Source organism: Nicotiana tabacum, chromosome 7 (assembly GCF_000715075.1).
Source record: "Nicotiana tabacum cultivar K326 chromosome 7, ASM71507v2, whole genome shotgun sequence".
NCBI lineage: Eukaryota > Viridiplantae > Streptophyta > Magnoliopsida > Solanales > Solanaceae > Nicotiana > Nicotiana tabacum.
The window spans coordinates 70,597,423-70,620,201 of NC_134086.1; the positions used below are offsets into that span (position 1 = coordinate 70,597,423).

The 22,779-nt window shown below is 36.6% G+C and overlaps 1 protein-coding gene across 1 annotated transcript; it reads right to left on the minus strand.

Moving 5' to 3' along the window:
* Positions 1–1,401: 1,401 nt before the first annotated feature.
* LOC107807177 (uncharacterized) lies at positions 1,402–22,553 on the minus strand. The gene is made up of 6 exons (XM_075257277.1): positions 22,393–22,553; positions 22,103–22,208; positions 7,776–7,820; positions 6,907–7,015; positions 2,237–2,477; positions 1,402–1,892 (listed from the first exon to the last, which is right to left on the minus strand). Exons 1-6 carry the CDS (start codon positions 22,438–22,440, stop codon positions 1,698–1,700), a joined length of 744 nt encoding a protein of 247 aa, XP_075113378.1. The 5' UTR covers positions 22,441–22,553; the 3' UTR covers positions 1,402–1,697.
* Between the last annotated feature and the right edge of the window lie 226 nt (positions 22,554–22,779).

The following is a 22,779-nucleotide window of genomic DNA, read 5'->3' on the forward strand; positions in this document are numbered from 1 at the left end:
TTTGATGCGAACGTTGATAATGAAATCTCAAAATCTTTCGAAGAGTCCTTTAGAGTTGATTACTTTTATACATAATAGACAAGACTATTTTTCACTTCAAAATAGATTTGAAAAATTCGAAGCATATGAAAATATTTTTGGCTTTCTATTTGGCAGTAAAAACTAAGATCACTAGATGTTGGAAATTTGAAAAAAATATTACCTTAATATTGAATGTTCCTTAAAGCATAATACTCAATTCGATACTGATGGTTTGGTTTATTTTCTGAATTAAAAGTATTAAGAAAAATAGTACAATTAGAAGATAACTGTTTAATTGATACACTTAATCAAATAAAAAGATATAATTCTTTTCCAAATGCCTAAATTGCTTATGGAATAATGTTCATAACTCATGTTACTGTTGTTTCAGCGGAAAGAAGTTTTCAAAAATAAAATTATAAAATCTTACCTAAGAACAACAATGTCACAAGAAAGGTTAAATGGATTAGTTAGATTGTCAATTAAAAAATACTTATTAGGAGCTATTGATTATAAGAAAATTATTAATAACTTTGTATCTAAGAAAAGCTAAAAAATAGACTTCATATAAATAATTAAAAAAACTAAAAAGTTAAGGCCCCTCATAAAGTTTGGCTGTAGGCCACAAAATTCGTCTGGCCGCCGTGTCATGATCACATAAACCTCCACATACCAAATTCTTTCATGGTCCATGGTGCACTGGGTTTCGTTTACCTTTGTTCTGGACGTGATTGTTGCTTCTCTTTATACGGATTCTTTTTTGCCATATTTTCTTATTTAAACTGCTGTGATTATATTTTTCTTGATCCGAGGGGCTATCAAAAATAGCTTCTTTAACTTCACAAGATAGGGGTAAGGTCTGTGTACACACTACCCTCCCCAAATTCCACTTATGAGACATTTGTCCATGGTGTGCAGATGCTGGTCCACCAATGTATGCACCTGGGCGCCAATGTTCATGCTCCCGTGCACCATGCATATTTATTGGTACAATAGGAGGCTCGAGAAAACCGGAACATTGTAATTTCCTCTATCCATAGCTACTTTAGCTACGTCTTTAACTCATGGTTGTAGAATAAGATTACAAGAAAGTCCTCCGTTGGATAAAAATCTCCGAAACAAAACGGGGAAGGGCGTCTCTCATGCTCACCGAAAAAAAAGAAGTTCAACACTTGAGAGTGCAAAACAAGCTAAAAAGTATAATCAATTAGTAATGGGAATAACCAAACCCTTTCCTCTTTGGTGGATTTAAGGGGGTTTTATACGTACCCTCCCACATTTTGCAGGAGATCAAAAGGTAGACTTCTGGAGCATTTTCAGATATAGGATAATAAAAAAACGGTAAAAGCAGAAGAAACTGTAAATCACAAGGAGAAAATAGAATATAGCAGACCGGACTTAAATGCTGCCAAATTGAGTAACTCAATTCTGCGTGTATTACATTTCATCCTATATTAAATGCTAGCTTACCTTGAGTTAATCCATAAACCTTTTTCTATTAAATAGGTTTATGATCAAAAAAAGCCAACAGGCCATAATTTTATACAACCAGCTTTAAGGTAATGTCAGTTCCATGTAGAGATTTGCTAGAGATTACGTTTAACAGGTGCATGCAAGACTGATCCCAGTAACAGATCAGTTTCATTGAATTTGCCAAGGTTAGCCAACTAAAAAGCTCAACCTTCCATGTTCTCATGGTGATGTCTCCGACGCCTGCATTGAGACCGTCTGTGGCTATGATTATGCCTCCTAGGAAGCGCGCTAGGTGCATCAGGGCGACAACTCTCCTCGGCACTCACTTGATGTCCGAGTATGCAATCAAATGGGTCTTCAGTTGACTCTAGAGGAGGAGCAGCAGCACCACCATTTATCTACAATTTTCAATACAAAGCCTAGTAAAAGTAACTCAAAATGATTCTACTAGAATGAAGACTAAAATGATTTATTTTTGACAGACAACGGAAGCAACGATTTTTTATACTCATTTACAGAGAGCCCCCAATTTACTCAATAACTCTGCCAGAGAGGGCAGCCTGCATAAAGATAGGATAACCACCATTTGATACTTGTCATTAATTCTACAATCATGTGCATAAATTTGGTTTATCTTGTCCCCGTTCCTACTATGTCCTTGCACAAACAGGAAGACCTCCTGGCCCCAATATCCTTTGATCTTCTTCAATGTTATATAAAAGAGCAGCAAAGGAGTACTCACATTAACTTGCTTTCTATCAAGATTAGTGTTCCTCGGATCAGTATTCTCCAAATGGGTTTTCTTACTGGAGGAGTCATCACTATCCATCCTATGAGAAGAAAACAATTCCCCATAGGTACTCCGGAAACGCCATCTTGGTTTTGGCTGGTCTGTTGAATCATCATCATAAACATTTTCAGAGTAAAAGTATTTGGAGACATGCTGTAATACAGGCGGATTACGCTGGTACTTCCTCAACATTCTATCATGAGAGAATACCACATCAGTAAATGTTAAAATGGATCACGCTGATATCTCAACTTCTATCTTGTTAGAATACTACATCACTAGTTCATACATGGGATGAAAAGAAACAGAAATTACCATGATACTATTCACATGTAGGAGCAAGATGACAAGATTCATAAAATTCCACAAGTATCAAAGATTTATTTCAAGAAAAGTTTATTAAAATCTTTCCACTTCTAGGGAATATGTCCTGAAAGTGAATCATTTTCTTTTGGCCAAATACACAGACAGTTGAAGTTGTAAAAAAATTTCATCTGAACACCTAAAATGAGCTCCTGGCCTATTGAGCACTCGAGCCCATTCAAAATGTACCCATTAGGCACCAGGTGGTGACATGGCACAAAGCGTGTCCTGCACCAAAAGTTGAGGGCATACAATAATGGTTTTTACCAAAAATTTTGTAGTTTGGCAGGAAAATGTTTTTCTGGACAATCTCTCTCTCTTTTTAATAACCCTTGTTTTCCAGATTCAAACCCATTTTCTCCGGTTATCTTCAGACCATTTTTCCTTCTTTATCCAGCCGTTCCAGCTTTAAACACATCCCAGATTCAAACCATTTTTCAAATTCAAACAGTTTTTTACTTGTTATACTCTTTGTAATATTTTATTATTTGAACAAATTTCTAACATAAACTAATCAAAAAGAATGCAAGATTATATAGCCATGTTCTGGATGGTGCTGTCTTTAAGCACTTCATGTTTGAAGCCTAGTCCTCTATTTATGCTTGGTCTACATGCTTAAATCTGGTTAAAGACTCAAATCTGTTCCCTTTTTATCAAGTACCTTTGTATTCTGATAGATACAGTCCTCGCTATTTTGGCTAAGTTATGTATTAGCTGGGTGAAATGACCTGTGTGTGTAGAGGGCGAGGCAAAAGAAATGATAACAGCTCCATATCTTAAGCAAGTAGAAGAGAGCAAGATGTCTTTTAATTGAAAGGATGTACCCTTTCATTATTCTGTAATCACTAAGTAATATATAACTACTAGTAGCCTTGTTTTTTTAATTAAACACTTCTTATTCCAACGTTACCTTTGGCTCACCAGAAATTTCCTCCATTTTCACCATTCTTCACATTTTCTTTCTTGTCAAAAAGATCTTGAGAGTTCTTGCTTATTTTATTTATTTTTCATATACTTTTCCAACAATCTAAAAGTGATATTGTTTTTTTTTATGAAATAATTGGTTTCATTGATGGCATCAAGAAGACGCAGAATAGTTACAAAAGTAATGAAAATTGCTAGCTCCAATACAGAAAGACAAAAAAATCAGCTTAGTACTACGGAGCTAACACCTTCTAAAAGCGATATTTTACTATGAAGAAGATATTTCCTGTTTTGGATAAAGAGAGTGATTGCATGACTTTTTGGAATAGCAAACAATGATCTTCTGGAAAATAACAAGCCTATTACCAATTGTCTGGAAACATTGTTGATTTGAAGTGAAACAACACTTTTAAATGGAGAGTGTTAGTAGTTAAATCCTGCAACTACTTAGAATAGATACCTCTCTTTCTAAATAGTCATGTCCGTTGGAATTTAACTTTTGAAATAACCCTAATAATGATAAAAGTATAAGGATTCTTCTTAATTTTCAAGTCCCTGCTAACAAGACAAGTGAGGCTTGCTCGGTTGGAAAAGCACCTCCACCCATGATTGTTAGGTCCTGGGTTCAAGTCACGCTGAAGGGAAAATGTGAAAACACTATAGATCCTCCTAATTTGGGAGGGGTTTGAAAAAAAGAAGAAAAAAAAGTCCCTGCTAACTCTAACAGCAGAGACAAAAGAGACTTTGAAGCACTAGAACTTCATTCGTATCTTGGGCAGTTTCTGCCTATGAATAGCCAGAAATTGGCTCTACAGGGGCGTTGGCTGATTTGCCAATATTAGTTGGGCTATGCATAGCTGAAATATGGCTCGGCAACACCATTTGCAGATTCTTCAATAGTCCTATGCCCCGATTGATTTTTTCTTGAAGTCTCCTTATCATTTTTCACTTTGAAATCACAAACTATACAACAATCCCCCACTAGTCTGCAATATTACTCCTAATATCATGCATAATAGGAAGTATCTAGTAGATTTCAACTTCCCACTAATGTAAATATTTTAAAATTTAGACAAAGTTATTGGTGTTACTAAGATTAGTACCATAACTCACTTGTGCCTAAACCGTAAATGATATTATCCAGCCACTTTAACACATTGGTTGGCTCAAGCACTAGAAGATATTCACTGTAATGGAGAATTAAGAAGTTTAGCAATTTGGGTGATCCATTTAGTAAACTTCTTAATTCTCCAAATAAGTGACTATTTTCATAATAAATATCGCTTTTAGATTGTTGGAGAAATATATAAAGAATACAAATAAAATAAAGCCTTGAAAAACGTCCGAAATGCTTTCCTAAAAGAGATATTTGCTCCCTCTCCTTCTCGAGGTTGCTACGGGTTATATGCAAATAGCTATAGTGGATATGACAAGCTTTTAAATTTCTATACTAAGCAAATAGCTGAAAAATACTAATAAGAAAACAAGAACTCTCAACTTGATCTTTTGGACAAGAAAGAAAACGTGAGGATGGTGAAAATTGAAGAAGTTTTTGGTAAGCCAAAAGTAAAGCTAGAATAAAGAAGTTTCAATTAAAAAACAAGACCATTTGCAGTGATATATTACTTCGTGGTTACAAAATAATGGATAGTAACATCCTTTTAATTTAAAGACACCTTATATTCTTTTAAAATATTTTATTATTTGAACAATGTTCTAACAGTCTATTGAACAATAGAACAACAACAACAACGATCCAGTAAAATATTTTATTATTTGAACAATGTTCTAACAGTCTATTGAACAATGTTCTTTTAAAATATTTTCCATGCACACTATTTATGTATTTCCACGCGATGAGTGTGCACATATTTCTATACTTGGTGGAAATAGATGATATATATGTGTGTGTGTGTACCTACATACATATATATTTCAAGTTAAGAAACTCTGGTCGTACTCTATATTATGGCATATTTTAAAGTTTGACGCTCGCAGTGAGGACAACTTACACATTTCTCAATCATTCTTATCCTGAACTGAAGCCAAAGAAAGTAGCAAAAGAAGAAGAAAATTGAGAGAATACAAGCGTAGCATAACTAACCAGTAAATGTGTCCCTACCGCAAGTTGAATCCAGACAAATAACTCAGAGAGATAAAGATGTACCTATGCCCCAAGTTATCGAGTACTAAGGCTACTCAAGGATATAGATCTTGAGTATACAATTATTTATCAGATGGGAACAGCATGACATATTCTGTCTTTGTCAAAGGTTTAGCATCTTTCTCATTCAAATATCCAGAACTATAAAGTAATTTGAAATTCTTGATGTTGCTCCCTTGGGTTATAGAGGTAGCTGTCACCAAGGATATTATTTACATTGATAATTAGTTCCGAAATTTTGACATGGTACCTCACTCTAACACTAATGGTGACAAGTATGACTGTTAGTACAATCAGGCCAACTGATCAAGCTTAAAAGATGAAAACTTGACCTCCACAAACTGATTAATAACTAATAATAAACCATATAGTGTTGATTATTGATCCAACACTTTACATGATTAGATATATTCTATTTTCCTCCTCATAGTATATCATTCTTCATATTTTACAGGGTTGGTAAACTTCAACTTTTCAAGTAACCCATATTAATATGCACATCTTTTTAATTCAAATTATTTCAGGGAACCTCGATGCAAAGATGTTGTAATGCACATCTTACGAGATCCAATTAATTCAGCTATCTTATATTCAAATAATTTTTCGGAACCCCCATAACCTGCTTTCTTTGCTAAACAACTTTCACGTTAACACCTGTGAACAATTAAATTCAGGCAAGTAATAATCTTGCAAATCTTACACCACCACCCCCCCCCCCCAAACAACCCAATATTACGTATCCTACTTAGACTTGTAAAAGCTATTGAGGTAGCAGTTGGACTCTTTGAATAATTTGAACTTTTTCTTTTCTACAGGCATGGGCCTTTTGTTATTATCTGAGAATAAGATATTGAAAAGTATTTAAGATGCCACTCGGAGCACATTGCTTAAATTTGAGTTAAAAGTTCCTGTTCTCTTTTTATGAATGAAAGGGACCACCTTTTTCAGAAAACCCGAAAAGAAAGTTGAAACTTCAACTTAAAATAGAGCAAGTGCGACTGTTTTTTGATAACCAGAGTTTGTGCGATTATTCAAGTGCTCAAGGTTAAGTTTCACCGTGCTAAGTCATGCATATATTTTGACTGTGCTGCACTTCATCTTTAGGGGTACATGTCACCTCATTATTTAGCCCAAAAATAAAAAAGTTTAAGAAGTGTTTTTTAGGACCTACATTTCCCCTAACTCCTTTTGCAGACGAGTTCCATGCTGAGAGAGAATAAGTTCAACACCTGAATCCAAAGACTTGGCAAATCTCCACTTGCCATAGAACCAACCAGCACCTGGAGATAGAAAGTTTGAAAATATAAGCAATACACTTCGGAAAAGCAACCCAACATGAATCTCTGTTTTGGAGTAGAAATCATTAGCTCTCAGAGAAACTTGAGCCCTAAATGAGCAATTTGAAATAAGTGTCCTACATACTAAGATTGGTAGTAGAGTGAGATTTTACAAGTCTCCAAAGTTGCAAGACCCCTTTGCAACTAAACATGAAATAAGCATGTCAGTTTATTTTTCTTGATTCATGTAAAGGCTGTTAGGGTACTTCTTGACACGTAAAAATACAGAATATTTCAATCATCAATCCAAAATCTTGACAACTTTTAAAAAAATGAATCTGGCTAGTCAACCATTGGCACTGCCTTTAAAATCTACTGCATTGATGAATTAATATTTGTAATAAAACTGCACGATCATGTGAGAAGAGAAGAGATTTCTACCAAGAAGTAACAACAAATGAATACTTAACTAATAAAAATAAGAAGGATCACAACTAAGCGACTTGGAGTTGAATTCTTCTTTTAGCTTTTAATTCTTGCATTACTTATGACTTTATTTTTAAGAAAAGCTAAATATGTAGTTGAATTGAGCACTTGACAGGCATCAACTGCTTACTCAGCATTTCGGAATTTACAAAAACAGACACCAGACAGATAGATAGTTGTTGGTGCGCAATATGTAAGAGTAAAAGAGAAGAACACGAGAAAGACAACTCCCTGTCCACTAGAATAAGGTTGAGGATGAGGGTGAGTTTTGATTTACCTACTGCAAGATTGATGCGGAGTAGGTTATGCAGCCTTCGAGTAACTACAGCAAAAACAAATTGAAATAATGGTGTTAGGTGCTTTAATGAACAATAAATATAGGGAGGGAACATAATCACAGAGCTAAAGCAATACAGCAGAGAAGTGAAAAGAAAAAAAGAAGAAAAGAAATTGCTTCTCTGAGCGGCATATATCCCTAAACTTTGTGAAATTAGTCATCCATGTCTTCCATTAAAGGTTTCTTAAAAAAGAACTTCATTGTTACTCAAACATATCATACATGCCCTTCATTTCTAATGGAATTCCAGCAGCATACCATCTATGCTGAAAATTTTGAAGGTCCACCTAAGTGAGACATGCGGGAACAAAATCCAAATTTGCCCCCACATTTTGCGAAATTAGCCATCCATGCCCCCATTTTTATAATTAGGCAGGTGACATGGTGTAAATTTGGACAATGTTGGAAAATCCCCATACTTTTAAATAAACTATTATCAAATGAAGCCATTGTTGGGAATTGCGGAATACCCACAGAAATATTCACAATCAAATAATGGGAATGAAACCGAGAAATTAGGGCACTGAAAATAAAAACGTAGAAGACCTTATAAACAAAGGGAAAAATCACGGCCCCGGAAGAGCAAAAACAATATCACTATAGCGAGACAAATACATTTTGCACTCAGGTATCACAAAGTCCTCGAGACTATACACCCAATGATAATCCTTTCAATTTATAATGCACTCCTTAAGGAGCACAGGACTAGAGTGGGAGATTTGTGGGGGCCAGTCCCATTACAATTGAAAGAAAGGAAAAAGTTTATTATTTGGCAAAATTTTCAAAGGTTTGCAGTAACCATAGATTTGGCCAAATGGTCAATAGATCTATTCACATCGCAACCTTTGAAATTCTATTGTTTGCTATGTCACTGATGACATCGGCAGGTTATTTTACTCGTAGAAATATAATGTTTCCCTTCATTCATAAGAATCAGATTGTTTCTGGAGAAGGTTATAACAGCTTTTGACAAAGTATAGCATATCACTACTTGCTGTCCATACCAATCGATCCTCTTTGTTTTCCTATATCACTGTTGTACTCAACAATTGGAGCATTCGTCCCACTTCTTCCATCTCCCAGTTATTAAAACCTCTTCTGGAGTTTAATTGCCAGCCATTTGCGGAGTAAAATTCGGCAGCATGTCCATATTTGCTAATAGAGAAATTATATAAGCTTGGAAATCTGTTACTTAACATCACTTCCCCTCCCATACCTCAGTCCAGTCCAGAATCTGATTTTACATCCATTTCCCAGCTTCAGTCTTCTGTGTTGTTTAAATTCATTCCACAGCTTACTAATATTGCTCCAGATACTGCCTTTTGTAGAACTATGAACAGTTGCAGGCCTCCATGTATCATTCTTCGCTCCTCTTGCGTCGGTTTCCACATTTTCATTCCCGATTCTTTATTTCTCTATTTTACTCTCATTATTTGACTGTGAATATTTATGTGAGCATTTTGTGGGTCCAAACAGTCCTTGAGGCTATACACTCACGAAATATCCTCACTACAAAGCCACTCAAAACTCTAAATATTTTTCTTCAGAATGTGCTTTTTATGAATTGGCGTATTACAAACGGAGTCTACTATTTATAGGAGTAAAATACTCTGTCGATATCATCAGTGATAAGCAAAAGATAGAATATCAAAAATTGCAATATAAACCGATCTATTGTTCGGTTGGCCAAATATATGGTTGCTGCAAGCAAACCTTTGAAATTCTTACCAAATGATAAACTTCTTTCTTTCAATATGTAATGGGTTGGACCCCACACCCATTTCCTCCAAGCAACCAGGATTGATGCCATCCTCCACCTATATGTCGCCACTACAACTACTCCCGCAACCTCTCTCAAGCCACCCTTCAATCCCAACCATCGTCTTTTCTCTTCCTCGATTTTCCGACAACAAGACCTCATCTTCAGGGAAAACATGAAAAAGTTCATCTTCTAAGGTCTAACGTTTGAACATAACCCATATGAAGGCTCTACAATATCATTACGATTACAGTGACAAAGTTTAACCTTTTTCTTGTTTTGGGTCTTTTTGGACTATTCACCATTGATGGGAGAAAGTGCATCTTGACAGGTCGTATCATATCCATTGTTGAAACAATTTCTTGTAAAATTGACTTGAAAATACACATAGAAATGATATGGTATCTGAAATTGCCAAGCAAACCTTTCTATGACTACTGCAAGTTGGAGAATTTTTTCCAATAGAGCTGATAATATCTGCCATTTTCAGGACTTATTTCTCATAAATCTAGGGGGATGGGGAGAGGTGGATATCCAACTTGCACGGTCCATTTGCAAAACTTTAGAATTTTAAAAAGTTCACCATTGCTTAGGGTGGTGGAAGCTCTTCTTGGTGACTAGCTATGGTGGTGGTGGTTAGGGAGCATTGATGAGTATTTTTCGGAAAAAGTTCAGGGGTAAATTTGGGACTTCGTTCCTTTTCTTTCTCCACTTGTCTCATTCAGATGGCAATTTAAAAAGGTCAGCATAATAAAATATGAGTTTTGCTAGAAATGAAGGACATATATGATACATTTGGGCAAACGAGATGTCCCTTTGAAGCAAACTTTTAACAGATTGCATATATGACTAATTTTGCAAAGTTCAGGAGTAAATTTGAACATTTTCCATATTTATTACAAATTGAACCACTAGAGTTTAGCCTAGAAATCAACACAATCAGAACGAGCAGTGGGTGCACACTATATCCCCGTTTAGCTAACTTTATAAGGCTAAAATTGACACCAGTGTTGGAGAATCATATCTGGATCTATTTTCTCTCTCTACTGTCAAGCTCCCAGGCACACTCCCCGAGGAGCCCGGGAACAAGGAATCTTAGGTTTCCATGAACACCATTAGAAAGCCCCCAAAATTCCGACCACTCCACTGAAATTTTTCCGATGAAGAAGCTGCCACGCGCGGCACCTACCGGCGACCTAGTCGCCACGCGCCGGGCGCGTGAGCCCTTTTCCGGCAGGTTTTCAAAAAATTTCTTTTGGACAGCTTCCTCTACTGATAATTCCGACCAAATATGTACAATTTTTTCAGATTTCCGACGACTTTTATTTTTTCCGGGGAGCGGGGAACCTCTGTTTAGTCCAGATTTCAGTATCTTTTACATCAGCAGCTCAACTGTGATTACCATCAAACACTCCTTATAATTTCCATAACCTGAGCAGCTGGGTGGTACAATATGGGAGACAACCGGATTTATTTCAACGCAGGATTCAAATCTTTTGACATCACCAGATGGAATTCCAACAAAGATGTATGGTTCGAATGGGTGGAGAGAAGCCGCAGCATGATGAGACGTTCATCCATGGGCAGAAAGGCAATGGAATGGATTTGTTTTGTACTTAAAGAAGCATCGACAGATCAAATGAATTTAGTGAAGCGATGGAAGTACAAGGAACATATGACAGAACATTTCTGTACCAGGAAATTCAACGTTCATGGAAGATATATGAGCATTCTGTCACTGAAGGGAGAAGAGAGGTCTGTTATTATAATTTCAGAGTTAGCTATGAATGCAGGTTGGAAAGACATAGCAGCTAAGATAGAAAGATTCACACATCAAACCCCCAAAATGAATCCCACAGTTCCACCTAGAATCGTTGTGGACAACTATCCTTATGTCAAAGCAATCAAGGAGAGTAAATGGCAATCCAATACCCTTCGTGAGGCAAAGATCAGCATAAACAATGGAGATATCTCTGTTGTGGAACCGACAGGTAGCGAGGATTCTGGTTTACTAAAAAGATGCATTGTCGGGTTTTTTGGGAAAGAAATCAATGAGAGACCCACTTTAGCAGACATAAGGCGATGGGCCAGTACTTCATGGAACAAAGCATATGGAGTAAACATGTATGAAATGACAGGCAACATGTTTTTATTTGAATTTCCAAACAGATTCATGGCGGAGCAGATTTTGCAAGGAGACTGGAGATGGAAAAAGTTCAAGCTTCATCTGGAATGGTGGAATCATACTGTTGGATGCATTCCAAACTCACAAATTGCGGAAACATGCTGGATTAGAGCCATGGGGATTCCTTTACATCTATGGTCACAAAAGATCTTCAAAGAAATAGGAGATCACTGTGGGGGATGGATAGCTACTGAAGAAGAAACTGATCTCAAAAATCATCTTAAGTGGGTAAGAATTAAAATTGTTGGTGATGGCAGAAAGATTCCCAATGAGGTTGGGATTGAAAGAAACGGTATCAAATTTTTCATCCCAATCTGGGCTGAAAGACAGGCAAGATTTGAGCTGAAGATGCAAGAAAACGAACAATGCTTTGAAGCAAAAAGATTTTTGAACAATCAAGTGGGATGCACCATATTGCAAAACCCTGATAAAGGAAAGGCAAGTGTGCAACTTACACATGGTTCGAGTTCGATAAATCGGAGCAGTAAAGTGACAAACAACGAGCTGAAACCATATGAATCCGATTTGGCTGCACAAGTCATTTTTAATGATCTCTCGTGTGAGTTTTCTGATAATATTAGGCTGAAGCCTTATATTGAGGAAATGGGAGGACTTTCTCACTTAGAGGCAAAAGAGTCTAGTCCAGGGGATCCAATATCCAATGCAAACCTTGAAAGTATGCCAAAGGCAACACTTAAAAGTTGCAGTCAGCCAGAAGGTGGAGCAGAGATAGCAGGAATGGAACAGAAGGCAGGGGAGCAGATCATAAACACTAATATAGGGGAAGATCAAGCTGGAAGTGCTTTGGAACAACTAAAACACTTTAGCTCTATCCAAGATTGGGAAATCGAGGAGGTGACTCCTATAGCAGTTCAGCAACACAACCCATTAATGGATAAAGACATGGATGCAACATTATGGGTCCATCAAAATATGATCAAATTGGGAAAAATGTTTGGAGTAGATTTTCAAGACCATGAAGAAGAAGCATTGGAGTTGTTAATGCAAATTGACAGTTGCAGACAAGTTAGAAAGGTGGAGACAGAGGTGGAGGTGAAGAAACAAAGGTTCAAAAGATCACTGGAATTAAAAGGATTAACTTTGTTTGATGTCAAGTTCAAGAGTGACGGGAAAAGGAGTAGGGGAAGAGATCTATCAATCATTTCAATATGAAGATCAAAGTAATTTCCTGGAATGTAAGGGGATTAAACGACAAGAAGAAAAGGGAGATCATAAAAAGTCAAGTGCAGAACTGGAGGGCAGACATTATATGCATGCAAGAGACAAAAGTGGAGGGGGATATCAAGGAAATAGTCGATCAAATATGGGGTGGTAGATGGGTGAGGTATGCAAGTTTAGAAGCTAGCGGCACGAGAGAGGGGATTTTGTTATTATGGGATTGCAGAGTATGGAAAGGGAAGGTGTTACAGACTGGTGCATACACTTTGACTTGTAAGTTCGAGGCTCTTTTACAGAATTTTCAATGTCACATAACAGGAGTGTATGCCCCAAATTGTAGAATAGAAAGGAAAATAGTATGGAGAGAAATTGGTGCAGTAAGAGGATTGATGGAAGGTCCTTGGGCGGTTTGTGGTGATTTTAACGTTACAAGGTACTCTTCTGAAAAACGGGAACGTTCAAGGAGGTCCAGAGCGATGGTGGAATTCTCGGATTTTATAGAAGATATGGAGTTGATAGATCTTCGACTTGAAGGAGGCTACTATACTTGGTTCAAAGGGGACAATCATACAACCGCTTCAAGAATTGATAGATTTCTCATTTCAGAAGAATGGGATGAAAGCTTCAGAAACATCAAGCAAACTATCCAACAAAGGCTGACTTCTGACCATTCATCTGTGGCTCTATACTGTGGTACTTGGGAACAAGCTAAATCATACTTTAAGTTTGAAAATTGGTGGCTGAATGTGGAAGGCTTTGGTGACAGAATTAGAGACTGGTGGACATCTTTTGAATTCTCAGGAAGACCAGATTACATTTTAGCTTGCAAGTTAAAAGCTCTCAAAGGCAAGCTAAAAGAATGGAGCAGAAGTTGTGAAGGTAATTTGGGATTGCAAAAATCAGAATTGTTGAGTCAACTCGCAGGTTTTGAGGCAACACAACAACTACGAGCGCTGACAGAGGAGGAATCAGTGAGGAAAGCAGTTACTCTAATGGAAATTGAGGAACAACTCAAGAATGAAGAAAGTGCATGGAGACAGAAATCAAGAGCTCTGTGGCTCAAAGAAGGGGACAGGAACACAAAATTTTTCCATCGTACTGCCAATGCACACAAGAGAAACAACAACATTGATCAACTATCGATTCGACATGAAGTAGTTGAGGATCCAGCCAGATAACGAGATCATTGAATTCTACAAGGGGTTACACACAGAACCGGAAGAGTGGGGACCAACGGTCAATTTCGAAAATAGCCCAAGAATTTCTGAATCAGAGAGGGAGTCTTTACAAAGTAACTTTGAGGAACAAAAAGTTTTGAGTTGTCTGAAGATGTGTGCAAGTGACAAGGCCCCAGGTCCGGATGGATATACAATGAGTTTTTTCATAAAGTGTTGGGACATTTTGAAGGAAGACATCATGGAGGCCTTCAACAACTTCCATTCTCAGGAGATGTTTGAGAAAAGCTTCAATGCAACATATATAGCTTTGATTCCAAAGAAGACAGGTGCGAAAGAATTGAGAAATTTCAGACCGATCAGTCTAATAGGGAGCTTCTACAAACTACTCTCAAAAGTCTTGACTGAAAGACTAAAGAGGGTGGTAGGGAAAATAGTCGATGCTCAACAAATGGCTTTCATCAAAGGAAGACAAATAATAGATGCAGTGTTGATTGCCAACGAAGCTGTGGATTCAAGAATAAAAAAGAAAGAACCTGGAATCTTATGCAAATTAGATATTGAGAAGGCCTATGATCATGTAAATTGGAGTTTCCTACTCAGAATGCTAGAACTAATGGGTTTTGGACAGAAATGGAATAGATGGATGAAATTTTGCATATCTACTGTAACATTCTCCATTCTCATAAATGGATCTCCTAAAGGTTTTTTCCATTCACACAGAGGTCTAAGACAAGGTGATCCTTTATCTCCCTTTCTATTCATTATAGCCATAGAAGGATTGAACAACATGATCAAAACGGCTAAAGTCAGTGGATGGGTTAAAGGTTTTGAGGTAAATAGGAGTGGGGCAAACAATCTAGAGATCACACATCTCCAATATGCTGATGATACTCTAGTCTTCTGTGACGCTGGAAAGGAACAATTTAGATTCCTAAGGATCATTTTGGTCTTATTTGAGGGAGTCTCAGGATTACATATCAACTGGAGAAAGAGCAATATTTTCCCCATTAATGAAGTTAACAACATGGAGCAACTGACACAGATATTGGGAGGAGAAGTTGGGTCTCTACCAAATGTTTACCTTGGGATGCCTCTTGGTGCAAGATCTAAATCAAAAGAGATCTGGAATTCAGTCATAGAAAAGTGTGAGAAGAAGTTGTCAAGATGGAAATCGCAATATCTATCATTGGGGGGCAGGCTAGTTCTAATCAACTCAGTATTAGACTCACTTCCTACTTATATGATGTCATTGTTCCCAATTCCAGCTGGCATTTTACAGAGATTGGACAAAGTACGAAGATCATTCCTTTGGCAAGGTAATAAGGAGAAAAAGGTCTTCCATTTAGTTAAATGGAAGACACTCACAATGGCTAAAAAACAAGGTGGTTTAGGAATAAGGAATTTGAAGAATCAAAGCAAGGCTCTTAGAATGAAATGGTTATGGAAGTACTCTCAAGAACCCCAATCTTTATGGGGCAAAGTGATCAAAGCTAAGTATGGTGAGGAAAATAACTGGGTGTCAAAAAAAGTCAAAACAGCATATGGAGTAAGTGTGTGGAAATCCATCAGAGAACTTTGGCCTATAATGAAGAACCACTCCTCCATAAGAGTGAACAACGGAAGGAACACATCATTCTGGAACGATAACTGGTTAGGACAAGGAAGCTTAAAGGAAAGATACCCCGATATGTTTGGTTTAGCACAAAACCAGCATAGGACAGTAGCTGAGATGAGGAGTCATCAAGGATGGGAAATCGCTCTCAGAAGACAGTTGAATGACTGGGAGATAGCAAGATTAGCTGACCTTTACAAAGAGCTGGAAGCATTTAAAGGATTACAGGAAGGGTTTGATTCACTTTGGTGGCAGAGGCACAACAGAGGGGTTTACAGGGTGAAGGATGCATATAAGATTTTGAATCATAATAATCAACAGGTAGATCCATGGCCTTGGAAACATATATGGGAAAACAAAGATTCCATACAAGGTAGCATGCTTCACTTGGTTACTAGCAAATGAGGCGGTATTAACCTAGGATAATCTCATAAAAAGGGGAATTTCTCCGTGTTCAAGATGTTTTCTATGTGGGGAATGCTGAAACTGTCACCCATTTATTTCTACATTGCAAGATTACAGACCAACTATGGAAAATCTTTATTAGTCTTAGGGGAATTTCATGGTCAATGCCATACAGGCTTAAAGATGTTTTTTATAGCTGGGAAGAAGCTGGAGCTGAAGCAACTAGTAGAGATAGATGGAGGACTGTCTCGGCTTGTATCTGGTGGACAGTTTGGAGGGAAAGGAACACTAGATGTTTTGAAGATAGAAGCAATCCAGTGCAGAAGATCAAACTCAATTGTATTCTTCTTTTTTGTTTTTGGTGTAAACAGATTTATACAGAAGATACATTGACAATCATAGACATACTAGGATCTTGCTAGGTCTCAAATCAGAACATCTACTAATCCTCTTCATGTTAATTTGGTTTTCAGTGCAACCTATGTACTGATGTTTTTAATATATACAATAGTTACCAATTTAAAAAATTGACACCAGTCATCACCCTATCCTAATGTTTCTGACCTCAACAAGAGTTGATGGAACAGCGTTCGAGAAGAAAGAAGCAACAGTGTAGCAAAATATGGCACAATAAAAATATACTGTGATTGGTTCAAACCTTTAAAAAAATACTAATTATTTCATAAAAATCCAAAAATGTCACTTTCCTTTCTTCTTATTTAGTGTAGGCGGGATGGAGAATCTAGTAATGGAATCATGAACGATGAAAAGTATTAGGGCGATTATCCACTAAAACGAACTACAGACAAAAAAAATCAAAGGAACAAAGAAAAACACTATCCTTGTTATAAATAGAATTTTATTTAAAGTGAATGTCTATATTTAGAGAGATTCTAGGGTTTATTGCTTGGTGGCTAAGTCAATCTCTCCCTATAAATAAAAGGTTCTATTCCATTGTAATTCATCCCATATCAATAAGAATTCTCTTCTCTCTACTTTTCTCTGCAATACTCTTCTTCTTCTTTTATTGTTTCATAACACGTTATCAGCACGAGACTCTAACCAATTGAGTAGAAGATTTGGGATTGAGCATAATGATTGTCAATTATTCTATGAACTTCCTTCATGATTAAATTCTGGATTTAAGGTGAGTATTTTATTTTTCTCTTTCAAATTCTTGACATTCTATAATTTGATTTTAAATACAAGCAAAGACGATAAATTTTGATTACAACTCTAATGGAGTTTGAAAGATATTATAACCACCCAAAGTGGTAAAATTTCTATGTCTTGCCATGATCAAATTCATGTATGATTGTGGGCAAAGAATTGAAAACCCGTCCCATTGAATTTGCTCCATTCTCATTCCCTTTAGAGAATGTGATAGCAGTATGTGATAAGTCTGAGGAAGACAAAAATTATTATTATGAATGTATTAATGGATGTGGACGTGGCAATAGACGAAATTATAATCGTCATCATTATGGTAATGAGAACAATAAGGATTCTCAAAATAATCATTCACTTTGTGAAAGTAATATTTGTCATCGATTTGACATGAGATTTTATAAAGCACATATAGATGATTATGGTCCATTCATGATGTGAATGTGACAACATCTGATTTATGAATACATATTCATCTTGGAAGAATATGAACGTGCTAGTGGTAATGAATATACCACACTCACCTCTAGAAGGAGGTTTGAGATGATATAAGAAAATAATGTCATTATTATGGCATGAATGGTCATTGGTCACGTACCTATTGCACACCAAAATATTTTGGTAATGCGATTATTAAAGAATAACATTAATGCAAGAAACATATCTTGCATATAATTTTGACCATAACCATAATGGTATAACTTTCTCTTTAAAAGAGATATTCACCATATTGATGTTGATGAATATGTGGTAGTACAAAATTAATTGAGAACTCTGCAAGAGCCAATTATACTATTTTGGAGAAACACAATTGATTACCAATAAGGTATTGTGTTGTAGTAAGTCTCAAAGAAACTTATTCAGTTTCCAAAGTACACGCGAAAGCAGTTGATTATATTGAGACTATAAATAAAGGAAAGATTTAATATCTTCTATTACTACAACTTGTAGCGGGGTAATATGTATGTGAAAAGTTACCCGCTTTATTCTTCAGTTTGTAGTACACAAATAGAAGAATGCCACAATAAAGTAGAACTTTATTGATATAAAATTCATATCATAATAAACTTGGAGTTTATTGATATCCAGTTGGCATAGCTGGTTTAGTCATATCAATTTAAGTATGATGTGCAAAAATAAAAGAGAATTCAAATGAGTAAACATTAAAGAACTAGAAAGTTCTTTACGAATTCTCCTAGGTTGCTTGTTCTCATTAATTAGTAGACCAACTAAAATTGGGATTGAATCCCATAAACGCTGGAAATATCAAAAATGAATATAGGTCTATTCACTTGTCATGTATACCACATACGATGCATCTATGAGATAGTTACATGTGCGATTATTATTAACCCACAATATGATGTTTTGCGAGGTAACTTGCTCAATAATTTAATTTCGAGCATAATTTCCAGATTTTCTACTCAAGAAAGTTTATCTTAATAAGTTGGTTTACATCACAGTTGGTTTAGCAAAATAATTTATTGAGTGCTTCCACTTAATAGCTAAACTATTGCTTATGAGAACAAAGTTACCTATATCAGTTTGTATATTACATTCTCTACTCACAAGTGGTTCGGGGTCAGGAACCAAATAATTCCATCTTATTATTATTGATGTGCAGTGTATATTTTGATTAGCACCATGACACACAAAGATGGACTCTCAAAGTTGAGGAAACAAGTTAGTTTATCTAACATGAGGGGCAGACATAATAAACACTTGAGAAAAAGTTACGTGGAACGGATTATCATTTGTATATATAGATCCTCGAATATCATAATATGAACTTGAAGTTCATAAAAAGATAATTCGTTTGCAATATATTTCAAAGCATGTCATACGCATTTGCTGACCCAAAGAAAGTAACTATATTCTCATTGCAAATGCTCATATTAAGTCCTAGAAGGACAAAGTCTATGGTACACTTAAAGCGTATAGACAAATCGGTTTCAAATAAAACTTCTTGATAAAGAAGATGAGCAAATGATCAAACTGATCATAATAAGGAGGCAAGTGATCTAGAAGATCACATGACATAACAATTCATAAAATCTCATGAGAGATTCAGGTACCTGAATATATGAATGAAGAGATCTCTATGTTATGTCTTTATGAAAAAATATTGGAACCGATATAAAATGTTCGTCGACGACATCTATCATAGCGCTAAGTATAGATGAGGATCTTAAGTCTATCGAATATAGACACAAAAGTATTGGCCAAATGGAAGAGACATAATTCAAGTAGAATTGATTCCATATGAAAGACATATAATTTTGTCTATGTTGTTCAAATACTTGAAAGTATAAAGTCAATGGTATGTGCAATCAGTTTTCGATATCTTATATGTCTAGCATGACATAAAAACTTGATATGCATCTAAAGTCTATTATATGGCTTATATGACTTAACTTATATGACAATCCATGAAGGATTTAAGTCGCTTAAAGCATATACAATTCTTGGTCTTGAAGTATCACATCCTAAGTGCAATTTGTGCACATATGTATCTTGCTATAACTATAAGCATGATAATGTGATAGCGAGAATACCTCTATGGAGATATTGAAAAAGCCATTCTACGGAAGTTTATGAAGACATTACATCTCTATCAAGAATGATGATTTCAAGATGCAATATATTCATTCAAGTTAATATGGTTGATTTGTTTATCAAGTCTCTACCAAAGATCGTTTTGAAGATGGTGCACAAGATTGGAATGCAAATGCTTAAAGATGTGAATTGATGCTCTCATCAGGGGGAGTTAATGCGCGTTGCACTCTTTTTTTCTTACAATGTTTTGTCCCACTGAGTTTTCCTTGCAAAGTTTTTAACGAGGCAACCAAAAAGCGTATTGTTAGATATGTGTACTCTTTTTCCTTTTCTACAATTTTTTTCCCATTGGGTTTTATTTAGTTAAGGTTTTAACGAGGCACATTATCTGTTGAATAGACATTCAAGGGGAGTGTTATAAATAATTTGTGTTTGACTAATTAATTAGAAGGATGGTGGAGCAGTACAGGGATAGGAAGAAGGATCTCCACATGGTGTTTATTGATCTGGAGAAAGCATACGATAGGGTTCCTAGGGAGGTCTTATGGAGCTGCTTAGAGGATAAAGGGGTCCCGGTTGACTATATTAGGGTGATTAAAGACATGTATGCTGGAGCTAAGACTCAGGTTAGGACAGTAGGAGGCGACTCTGAACACTTTCCAGTTGTTACGGGGTTGCACCAAGGGTCTGCGCTCAGCCCATTCCTATTTGCCCTGGTGATGGATGCACTGACTCATCATATTCAAGGGGAGGTGTCATGGTGCATGCTATTTGCTGATGACATTATTCTAATTGACGAGACACGAGGCGGCGTCAACGAGAGGCTAGAGATTTGGAGACATGCTCTTGAGTCTAAAGGTTTCAAGTTGAGCAGGACGAAGACGGAATACCTCGAGTGCAAATTTGGAGTTGAGCCGACGGAAGCGGGAGTTGAAGTGAGGCTTGACTCTCAAGTCATTCCCAAGAGTGGTAGTTTCAAGTACCTTGGATCAGTTATTCAGGGCATCGGGGAGATTGACGAGGATGTCACACACCGTATAGGGGTGGGGTGGATGAAGTGGAGGTTAGCGTCGGGAGTCTTGTGTGACAAGAAAGTGCCACCGTTACTAAAAGGTAAGTTTTATAGAGCAGTGGTTCGGCCTGCCATGTTATATGGAACTGAATGTTGGCCGGTAAAGAACTCACACATCCAGAAGATGAAAGTAGCAGAGATGAGGATGTTGAGGTGGATGTGCGGGCATACAAGGATGGATAAGATTAGGAATGAAGATATTCGAGAGAAGGTGGGCGTGGCCCCCATGGAGGACAAGATGCGGGAAGTAAGACTCAGATGGTTCGGGCACATTCAGAGGAGGAGCACTGATGCACCGGTGAGGAGGTGTGAGCGACTGGCTGTAGTGGGCACGCGGAGAGGTAGAGGGTGACCTAAGAAGTATTGGGGAGAGGTGATCAGACATGACATGGCGCGACTTAGGATTACTGAGGACATGGCCCTTGACAGGGAATTATGGAGGTCAAGCATTAAGGTTGTAGGTTAGGGGAAACTTGTGAATATTTCTACAGCACAATAGAGTGAGACTAGCCAGTTAGGAGTTAGACTAAGAATGTCATTGGTCGTCTATTGATGCAGGGCTTTACCTGCTAGTTGTACTATACCAACCATCTATTTCGTATTTCGTATTCTGTATTTCATATCTCTTATATTGCTGGTATTTTATTATGCATTTTTATGGTACTAATATATCGGCTCCTGTTGCTTTTTTGAGCCGAGGGTCTCCTGGAAACAGCCTCTCTACCCTTCGGGGTAGGGGTAAGGTCTGCGTACATATTACCCTCCCCAGACCCCACTTGTGGGATTATACTGGGTCGTTGTTGTTGTTGTTGTTGTGAATGTCTATATTTAGAGAGATTCTAGGGTTTATTGTTTAGTGGCTAAGTCAATCTCTCCCTATAAATAGAGGGTTCTATTCCAATCCCATATCAATAAGAATTCTATTCTCTCTACTTTTCTCTGCAATACTCTTCTTCTTCTTTTATTGTTTCATAACAATCCTGAAATCACTGAACCAATATTTGCAGATCAATAATCGATTTTGATTAACTAAAGCTTTCAGTCCCATTTAACTATTCAGAAGTTAAGAAAAGCATATATGCAAATATTTGACTAAAGTTTAACAAAGAATTATCCAATAATAAAATTGACAAGTAATTATGTAGGAATTGTACCTAACCAAGTGGCAACGGAAGCACCAGCGGCACCAATACCAAAATCTCTTACAGCAGATTGCTTCCATGAATTTAGTAGTTTACTTTCTTCCGTTGTTAAAGGATCCTATCAATTTAATAAATAGATAAATATGTATAATATATGGTCAGAATTGAAATAAAACTGATGTTTACAACAAATATTTTCTGAAAACTAAGGATAACAAAAGAATAGATATATTATGAAGAAATAAAGTTGGTACCCATTTCAATAGGAAGCATTAGGCATTTAGGCTCATAAAAAATCAAACCTTTCTGGAGATGAGAAGTTCATTCAATTCGATGAGAGCGTCTGCCATTGTTGCACCTAATTTCGCAGACTGAACCCGACCCAAGGTGTAATGGTTCTTATGACAAAGTAGTGTGGTCGAGGTTGGTTTTTTTTTTTTTTTCTGTGTGTGGGGAGGGAGGGGGGTTCACAAAATAAGGTCAACAAGTACAATTTTTTGTTTGTAAAGAAGATAATCATTTTAAAAAACGAAAAAACAAAAAATCATTTTAAGGATATATTGTTTAAAAAAGATAAGTTATTTTTGATAAATAAATTTTAAAAAAGGAATTGTGTGGTTGATGAGCAGAAAATACTTACGGAAAGAAATGATGGATAACAGTGTTAGCAAATCAAATGTAGCTTTGAT